At 32.1% G+C, this 10,673-nt stretch overlaps 1 protein-coding gene across 1 annotated transcript; it reads left to right on the plus strand.

Annotated features, from left to right (window-relative positions):
• Positions 1 to 8,803: 8,803 nt before the first annotated feature.
• LOC129874624 (60S ribosomal protein L26-1) lies at positions 8,804 to 9,559 on the plus strand. Its single transcript, XM_055949937.1, has one exon. It carries the CDS (start codon positions 8,928 to 8,930, stop codon positions 9,366 to 9,368), a length of 441 nt encoding a protein of 146 aa, XP_055805912.1. The 5' UTR covers positions 8,804 to 8,927; the 3' UTR covers positions 9,369 to 9,559.
• The last annotated feature ends 1,114 nt before the right edge of the window (positions 9,560 to 10,673 follow it).

Here is a 10,673-nt window from a genome sequence, read left to right on the forward strand (position 1 = left end):
GCAAATTTTTGTTAAGACGATTGTACCACATGCGCCCTGATTGTTTCAACCCGTATAAGGATTTTTGAAGCTTTATTGAGCAAATTTCTCGAAAATCCTTGTATGCTTCAGGCACTTTGAACCCTTTGAGAATTTTCATAAAAATGTCGTGGTCCAATGAGCCGTATAAATAGGCAGTACCATGTCCATTAGGTGCATTTCAAGCTTTTCATTAACTGTCAAATTCATTACATATCTGAAGGTAATTGCATCCACCACAGGAGAATATGTATCCATATAGTCAACGCCAGATCTTTGCGAAAAACCTTGGGCTACAAGTCGTGTTTTATATCTTTCGACTTCACCTTTTTTATTTCGTTTACGGACAAAAACCCATTTGTACCCTACTTGCTTGACACCTTCAAGTGTTTGAATTGTTGATTCGAAAACTTCACGTTTTTCAAGTGAAGTTAACTCTGCTTGAATTGCATCCTTCCATTTTGGCCAATCATTTCTCTGTCTACATTCATCGACAGATTTTGGTTCAAGATCGTTACCTTGTTGCATTATTTTAGTGACAACATTATAAGCAAAAATATTATCAACCACAATTTGATGTCAAGCTATAATTATTAAATACATTTTAAATTGATAGTACAAACATAATTAATAACAATATTCGTGATTGTTTGTAAAGTTGTGCAAAAACTATTCAATTCAATGTACACAAATTTTAAAAGAATGAATACACGCATATGTATACATTAATGCAATGTATTCATATACATTTTAGTTGATATTATATATTTAAATGTATACAAATATTAACTGCATATATATTGATATCTTTTTATACACTAACGTCAGTATATACATGATTGTTCATATATATGTGCAAAAATTGCACATGAATATTCATTTACTATTTTAAGTGGTTACGTAATGTATATTTTTTTTTACAGAATAGTGTAATACCTTGATGCATTTGATGTGTTCATTTGAATTGAAACTTCTTTCTATTGCGTAATTTTTAATGACAGACATCAATATCTTTTTTCCCTTGTAAAATTTACCTCCTGCTGGTATATTTGCAGTAGCACTTTTAATAATATTGCATTATTAAAATATGCAGCCTCCTGAGCAGCCATATAGTTGTTTTCAATTAAATTCAAATTGCTTGTGTTGGTGGTACCATGAACAATTAGTTGAGTGTTGTCATTACCATCTTCTTCTCCAGCAACCGAAAGCGTATAATGAATGTTAATGGCTTTCCAAGTTATGCATAATGGATAGTCTTTGAAATTTCCTGATCTTTTTCTCAATTTGATGTATACTCGTAATATCGTAGTATTTCATATCAGCATCAGTTTTGATTTGTCATCGATCTTATAACGAAATTCAAAGGAATTGAGGGAAGTATCAACATTTAGATGGATTGAAATCAATTGAATGAATCCATTGAAATCAATATCTATTTTAATAACCACCCCCTCCATGGAATAATCCACAAAATTATTTGCGCTATCCCATTTTCCACTATGATGAATTAAAACTATCAAAGAAGCCATGTATTTCTTGATTTTCGTTATAAAAGTGCAGTGATATTTTTTTTCTCTTGATACACAAAATGATTTTGGGTTGGTGAATTAATGAAAACTGAATCGCTATAATTTCAATCAAGAGTTTAAATCATGGATTAAAAGAGTAAACCACGTCTCCTTAATTATTATTGTGTATTGGCGGTTGGTGTACTATACGATAGAAAGAAGTCAAAATTCTATTATAATGTTGTTAATTGATTTGGGTCAATTTCTGCCTATTTTTTATGTGTCCATTAAATGTTAATTAATATTGGGCTATATGTTGCCAATTATATTTAGCAGTTGTCTATATATATAATTTCCTCATTTTTTATTTGTGAACTGTGTTGGCCTGTGGATTGTATATAGAATATATGCCGAGTATATGTTACTTTTGTGTTCAACGTATCATTAGACATAAAAATGAGATACACGCAACATACTATATAACAATATAATTGTATGTTTTATGAATGTATTTGTATGTTTTTTACAGGATATATATAATAACATATATGTATTTTTTTGTTTATATCAATTATATGTTTTACCATTTGTATACATATTTCATCAAAATAAACTAAAATATGGATCGGGTAATTAAGGATCTAATTTTGCATTTCATAGATAAAAGTCAATGTCCCTTAAATTTATATTCCCTCCATTTAACTTTTTTTTGTCCTATTTTGATTTAGCACGTAGATCAAAAATATTTAAATCTTATAGTAATAAATTAAAGATATGTCAAATGTATTAAAATATCTTTTAATTTTGTGGTCTTAAACATGTCATGTAAAAAGTTGTAGTTAAAGAATTGTCCAAAGAGAAAAGAAACGTTCTTTTGAAAATGAACTAAAAAGAAAAGCAAGACAAATAAATTAAAAAAGAAGAATATTAAATTCTGGAAAAACAACACAAATTCTACTAGTTTAGGAGCAAATTACTTTCTTTCAGGTGAGTTTGCAATATCACGAATCTTATCAGTATTTGATCTTCTGATGCGTGTATTTGACTCGTCTAGATACATGTATCTCAGATACATGAAATAAAAAATAGGTGTAATTTGTTTTAAATACATTGTATTCAAGTGGATTCACATGTATATGACTCTCTCGTTCGCCTCTCTCGTATCTCGCTCGCCTCTCTTTTTATGTACATGTATTTGGGAATATATTTGAGTATCTAGTGTGATTCACATGTATCTGGGATACATCGACTATGTTGCTCGCTTCTCTCTTTCTCGTGCTTGTTCTTCCTATTTCAGTTTATCTGGTAGCAAATATATATATATAGGAGTATCATAGATTTGAACCTAGTTCCTACATGACCTAATCAATTCGATCTGGCACTCGCCATTTATTTTCATTGTTCAAATCTTTGATAACACGAAAAAACCATTGTTCAACCCATTGACAACATGAAAAAACCAAAAGTTATGCCCTCCCTTTCTATCTATCCAAGGGATGGAAGGGTAGAGGCCTTTGGTGTCCCCTCCAGTCAATAATTGGAGCCTTACAATCACTAGCATATCTGACCTGAAATATGATATGAAATTACTAATTAGTGAGTAAATATGTAATTATTTAAATTTATAGGAAATTAGTAAATATGATAGAAATATCAGTGTAATTTGGTAGTTTTTTAGTAACACCTTGTCTGGATGGTTGTTACCCATTGTATTGTCGTTTAAATACAATGTTTGTTTTGATTGTTACTTAAATTATATTGTATCGTATAATTTAAATCCATCGCTAGGTAATGACTAAAAGTCTCACTTTACGTAAGGACCGATTTGGTGTGATTTCATCGCTACCTTAATATTTTTTTCTCATTTTGTTTTCTTATTAATAAATAATCTTATTTTATTTTTATCCTACCTTTTCATGATAGCTCCACCTCATACCCTACTTTTATTATAGGTTTGTCATTCAAATTTTTGATTTATGACATTATATAATGACAGAGAATGATGTAATCTATTTAAATAGGGAAAATTACCCTTTTACACATATTAAGATGCTATATTTACTTTTATTCCCTACTACACCAAAAAATTTCCAAAATCCCTCTTTTTCCTTTCTCTCTCTCTCCCTCACTGATACATCCGCCTCCTCCTTCATCCTCGCCCTAATTTGCTCTAGTTAATTTGATCCTCTTCAACTGTTAATCAATTTCAAGGTTTCAACTAAGGTATATTTTAATCTTTTCTTATATGGAATTTCACTTCATCCTCATTCAATCTGATTTCTTCTAAAATTTGTATCACGACCCAAACCCGTAGGCCGTGACTAGTGCCCAGACTGGACACCCTTACACATATCTGTTGTCTATAACCAATTCACAACTAAACATGATATGAGACTTAAGAAAACATGATGTCATATCAAAACTGTCCCATATTTATATATTTATGCGACCGGTCTCCTGAGGAGTTATAACATCAAAGGTAAGGTGGTACGCAAGCTGACTAGGCTGCCACTACATATCACATTCCAAAACATATATGTATATACGCAAGCCGACTAGGCTGCCACTATGAATAGGAACGTTCCAAAATATATATCATACTGGTACAGCTGGATAACATCTATATACCACCCACATATATGTCTACAGACCTCTAAGAATATCAACAATAACATATAACGGGATAGGACCCCGCCATACCCATGGATAAATAAATATATACATCAAAATATCTATATCAAAATTTTAGGCTCCGGGACAATAGAGCACTTCAAAAATAGCTGAGTGGAAATTCTAAGTTGGCGGATCCCCGTAATTAATATTTGTACCTGCGAACATGAAACGCAGCCCCCCAAAGAGAGGGAGTCAGTACAATATATGTACTGAGTATATAAAGCATAAAATATCATAAAGGAGTTCACATTTGAAATAGGCAATCAGGAGACAAGTATAATACCGATAATCAAGAAATCATTGTACCTGTGCCTTATGAAATAAAATCATGTATGATCATATCATATATCATATCCGGCCCATTATGGACTCGGTGAATCTGTCATATACATGTATATCATATTCAGCCCATTATGGGTCTCGGCACCATCATCATATCACTATGTCATCATATCATATCATATATATATATATATATCGTACCCGACCCTCTATTGAGGGACTCGATGAATTATGCAGTGAAACTGTGCACGAATACATACCCGGTCCGGGACTCGGTGAAAGATACATCAACGCATGCACGAGTAGAGTAGTGAGTAACCATATGCATTTAAATCATCATTTGAGACTCATTATAAATTATTCCAAATATGAATTATACAGAAGTATTATTTATACTAAAATACGACTTATACCAACTTGGATGGTTGAAATCATACATATGAGTCAATACATAATGATATAAATTCTGAAAATTAAGAACATTCGCCACCCTAGTATATCTAAGAATAAGAGCTTCGTTGAAATTTTATACATTCGTCGTCCATTTATTTCATAAGATCATGCCAAAAGAAAAAAAGGTTAGCTTTACATACCTTTAGCGTTTATACGAATATGTTGCCCAATATTTTCTCAATTTATATTAAAACGTTAAGCACTATGGTTAAGCTATGGACATGAATAAAACGTACTCTACCGTTAGTAGGTTATTTCTAAAAAAATTTGGACAACACCTCCCCTATACCGCTCACTTTTCCCACTTTTAAATCAGCCATATAATCATCAAGTAATATCAACAATCCAAAATATTGACATAAAACAAAATTTATTATTGACAATAAGCCTAGAATGTTGCCACCCGAATTATGTTACCCAAAATAGTAAGTTCGGAAAAACCGAATATCTTAAGTTGTGGCCACATTTTGAAATTGAAAACGGTAAAACTGGACTTAATGACCTTCATGAAACTTTTAGAGATATGTCTTAAGTTTTCAACCCAAAATAAATCAATTCAAAACTCATTTTGTACAAAACGATATCATCAAAACACTAACAGCTATACATGAGGGATTTTTCAATCCAGAATCTGGACAGAATTTGTCTCATGATTCATTCCCTTTTTTTCGACATAATAACTGCAAATATAGACTGTAATATAAACATAAGAGTTGTAGGTACGCGCATTAGCTTTCCAAAACATGTTTAATATCTAAAATCAAAGGTCTACACAATGAGATATTCCAGAATTACTACCAGCTATACAATCCCAAAAACGGATTTGAACCCTCACAATCTTCATACACCTTTTCCCTCCAAATTCAAGAACAACAACTCATCAACAACATCAAAGAAATATCAACCATTATTATACATCATCACTAAGCTAATTCCATCCATTTAAGCTACCTAAAACAACCCTTTAACACATAAATCTCAACAAATCACCAAACTAATTTATAACGCTATTTTCTCAGTTCTAATCCGTTAAAACTCTAACTAAACTTGTTAACAATGAAAAAGGGACTTTAATATTACCTCAACTGTGCAGCAAACAAATTAAATCTTCTCTTTATTGGCTGATATCTAGCTCAAATTGAAGCCAACGCGACGTACAACAATTTTTTCTTCTTGAGCTTCGAATTTCGGAACTCAAATTTTGGTCGGATTGGGATTTTCTCTCAAGAAATTCCTCTCTCTCTCTCTGAAAATTTATGGATGTTTTCTTATTTGAGGATGAAGATAGAAACTTAAACAAATCCCTTAAGGATGTGGTTATTGGGCCTGACCCGAGTTAGAATCGGGTTGGGCCGAATCTACTATCCAGTTTAATCCCTCTGTCTTAAAATATGCATATCTCCTTATTTCTATGTCACCTCCAGACCCACGACCTATGATTGGAAAGATATTTTAATTTTCTACAACTTTCATTTTGAGGGTTTTCCTAAATTACCAAATTATAAAGGGTTTATGCCCTCCCGAAGTCAGCTTACCCGAAACGTGACTTTAAGAAAAAAAATATTTGATGGCTTCTATTTTGATTTGGCTCAAGGGTACTTCTTGAGATGTCTTTTACGTTACATAAATTATCCATATAACTAGTCATTTACAACAAATCATGTCATTTTAAAATTCAAAATTAAAAGTCCTTGATTTTATATCCGTTAGCTCACGAATAGTCCAAGAAACAAAAATACGGAATATAACAATTTGTATCTTTTGATTTCTTCTGTAAATCTTTGAAAAATCTTCTAAAATTTTTATCATTTGCTTTTTTCTGTAAATCTTTCTATTTTTGTTTCTCATACCTTCAATGATACATATGGAATCCGTTCATGGTCTCAAACAGTCCAATAAAAATCAAGGAATTCTTGTTTCACCTGGTTCTGATTCGTCTTGGGAAGGTTACGACGAGGTTAGATCCAAACATCGTAATGATCTATCAGTGATGAATAAGCTACGTGAGAAATTAAAGTCGAAAGCTATAGTTAAACATGCACTCAAAGAAATAGACAACAAGATTGAAAGGGTTACAACACGCCCTAATCTCCCAAAGGTCGTTCAATTAAGTTTTTTTTTTAGAATGAAAATTTTGTGAAGGTTTTAATGATTCTGATACATATCATTTATGTATCAGATACATGATGTGTTTTTCAAATGTAATTTTTTGGAGATTTACTATTTCTGATACATCATATTTAAGTGTCACTTTCTATTGTTTCAAGTTTTAATGATTCTGATACATATCATTTATGTATCAGATACATGATGTCTTTTTCAAATGTAATTTTTTTGGAGATTTACTATTTCTGATACATCATGTTTAAGTGTCAGTTTCTGTTGTCTCAAATTTTAATAATTCTGATACATATCATTTATGTATCAGATACATAATGTCTTTTTCAAATGCAATTTTTTGGAGATTTACTATTTCTGATACATCATGTTTAAGTGTCAGTTTCTATTATTTCAAGTTTTAATGATTCTGATACATCTACATTTATGTATCAGATACATAATGTCTTTTTCAAATGCAATTTTTTGGAGATTTACTATTTTTGATACATCATGTTTAAGTGTCATTTTCTGTTGTTTCAAGTTTTAATGATTCTGATACATCTACATTTATGTATCAGATACATAATGTCTTTTTCAAATGCAATTTTTTTGGAGATTTACTATTTCTGATACATCATGTTTAAGTGTCATTTTCTGTTGTTTCAAGTTTTAATGATTCTGATTCATCTACATTTATGTATCAGAATATAATATATAACTGCTTCTGATACATCTTCTGTATGTATCAGAATCTCATCTCATGCATCAAATATTTTAATGCATATGATACATCGTATTTATTTATAAAGTTCAAGTTGTATTTAACCATTTTCATGTCAATGTAGGGAATGAAATACGTCATCAAGAAGATCCCGTCCCACCCATTGAGATTCGAAACTATAAGAGCCAATCATACCTTATCTCAATCTTCTATCCATAAATAACTAATGTGCATTAACTATTCTATAGCTAAAGTTATGTATCAGATACATAACTTATGTATCAGTAAAAGTGAAAAAATAATTAAAATCAACTTCGGTTTGAATTGATGCTCTGTTTTTTTATTCGAGACGATGCTCTATTTTTTGGCTTGAATCTTCATGAACATCACAGTTGCTTTTTTAAACAAATTAATCCCATTAATTAGATCAGTCATTCAATTAAATAACCAATCAAAACTTACATTAAAATACTAACCATAAATAGCTGATATGCATTAAGTATTCTACATCTAAAGTTGATGTATCAGATACATAACTTATGTATCACCAAAACTGGAAAAAAAATTGAAATCGAATTTGATTTGAATTTATGCTCTGTTTTTTGGCTTGAATCTTCACGTACACAATCGTTATTTTTTTAACCAAATTAATCCCATTAATTAGATCAGTAATTGATTTAAAGAACCAATCATATCTTATATTAAGATACTATCCATAAATAGATGATCTTCATTAATTACTCTATAGATAATTGATGTATCAGATACATCACTAATGTATCAGAAAAGTTGAAAAAAAAGGGGATATCGGATAATTTTGGTACAATGAGAGATGTATAGTAATTAGACTTTTTTATTATGAGTTTTAGATAAAGTTTATAATAATATTCATTAAAATAATATAACACATTACGAAACAATACTTAACAAACATCAAACAAAACAAAGAGTAATTTTTCCCAAAGAGTTGTGCAACACCAGAGCCCAAAAGTATCATAACATAAGCCCAATACATCGGCCTCCGAAAGCTGAAAAATCCAACCTTTAAAACCCTAGCTTCTCGAGCCCACCATCTATCTGTATAAGAACCCAAAAACCCTAAAAATAATCTTCTTCACCGGCTGCCATTTGCAGAGAAGCAGAGGAGAGAGCGAGAAAGAATTCAGCAAAAAATGAAGTACAATCCAAGAGTATCCTCCTCCCGCCGGAAGAGCAGGAAGGCTCATTTCACGGCGCCGTCAAGTGAGCGCCGGATTTTGATGAGCGCACCCTTATCGTCCGAGTTACGTGTAAAGTACAACGTAAGATCTATGCCGGTTAGGAAAGACGATGAGGTTCAGGTTGTTCGTGGGACTTACAAGGGCCGCGACGGGAAAGTCATCCAAGTGTACCGAAAGAAATGGGTGATCCACATTGAACGTATAACCAGAGAGAAGGTCAATGGATCTACTGTGAACGTTGGTATTCACCCTTCTAAAGTTGTTGTTACAAAGCTCAGGCTTGACAAAGACAGGAAATCACTACTTGACCGTAAGGCTAAGGGACGCGCTGCTGCTGACAAGGACAAGGGCACTAAGTTTACTACTGAGGATATCATGCAGACAGTCGATTGATTTGTTCACTCATTCTGTCTGGTATTGCTATTTTAGCCTAAAGGGAATTTATATCAGTACGTTTCATTTAATTAGTGTTTTGTGGAGACATTGAATTTTGTTTGAGTTTTTGTTTTTGCTTAAATCAGTGATGATGATACTTCGGAATCCTAAATTTTCAGTTAAATTCTTATGTTAGATACCTTATTCGACCGGTGCTGGTAATTATAGCTTAGCTCATGCCTTGTACATGCTGTTGTTTGGCACTCGTGATTGAGACTGTTAAGCCAAGTGTCTCGTATTTGACAGAAGAAGCATATGGTTTAAGAGGTTGTCTAGTGAATAAATTTGATTACAGAGTATTCACATTGCGTGAACTAGGATCATTTGATATCCTTTTGAAGTGGCTTTCTGAACCAATGACCCTATAGAATATATATTATATGGCTACCATCCACATGAACTTTGAGAACCATCTATAGGTCAAGCTTTAGCCAACAGCAACAACAAATAACAACATACCCGGTGTAAATTCACTAATTGGGGTTTGGGGAGGGTAGAGTACACAGAGACCTTACCTTTACCTTAGTGGCAGAGAAGCTTTAGTGATTTTATCTTCAAATTGGCGGCAAATATCCTGAACATCTTTATTGTACACTTCCCATTGCGTAGAATTGCTGGTTGAAATTGTGCTGTATATTTTTGTGAGGCTTCTCAATTTCCTATTCAATCAATCTAGTGTTTTATTTTTTCGTTTGAGCCATCAACCATGTTCTGTTTGAATAATGAATGATTTTTCTGAGTGGTAATAGTAAGGAGCACACAAAATAGGTGTAAATTAAAGGGACTAGTACTGGATCCTCTTCCCATTATATTTTACATCCTCTATCTGCAGCAATAATTTCACTTGTTTTTTCATTCTTCTATGAAATGGCATTAGTCATCCTTTTTTAGGTCATTTTTTAGTAGAGCTAGGATGTCGGAGAAGCTACTCTAGTTTTTCAGTTAAGTTAGTTTAGTTTCACTAGGAAAATGTGATGAGTTGGTTCTATTTAGTTAACTTTGGTTTATGGAAGTGAATCATTCTTTATGCTATTTCGAAAGAGTTTCCTGTCAGTATGGCATACTTCTAAAGTTTCCAGTTTATTATCCTGGAGCTGTATTCATTATCTTAATACTTTCTAGTTTTATGCATTTTGTAGAATCCTCTTAGCTTAGACTTAGTGTGTTTTACTGTTAACAGGATTTTGCACTAGTTAGACTCGTATGCCTTTCTTGTGAGGCTAATGGGGATGACAATGTCAATGTGTTAGCAAGTAGAAAATT

The sequence above is a fragment of the Solanum dulcamara genome, chromosome 11 (assembly GCF_947179165.1).
Source record: "Solanum dulcamara chromosome 11, daSolDulc1.2, whole genome shotgun sequence".
Taxonomy (NCBI): Eukaryota; Viridiplantae; Streptophyta; class Magnoliopsida; order Solanales; family Solanaceae; genus Solanum; species Solanum dulcamara.

Coding starts and splice junctions, on each gene's coding strand:
- LOC129874624 (XM_055949937.1), top strand. CDS start 8,928: ATGAAGTACAATCCAAGAGTATCCTCCTCCCGCCGGAAGAGCAGGAAG.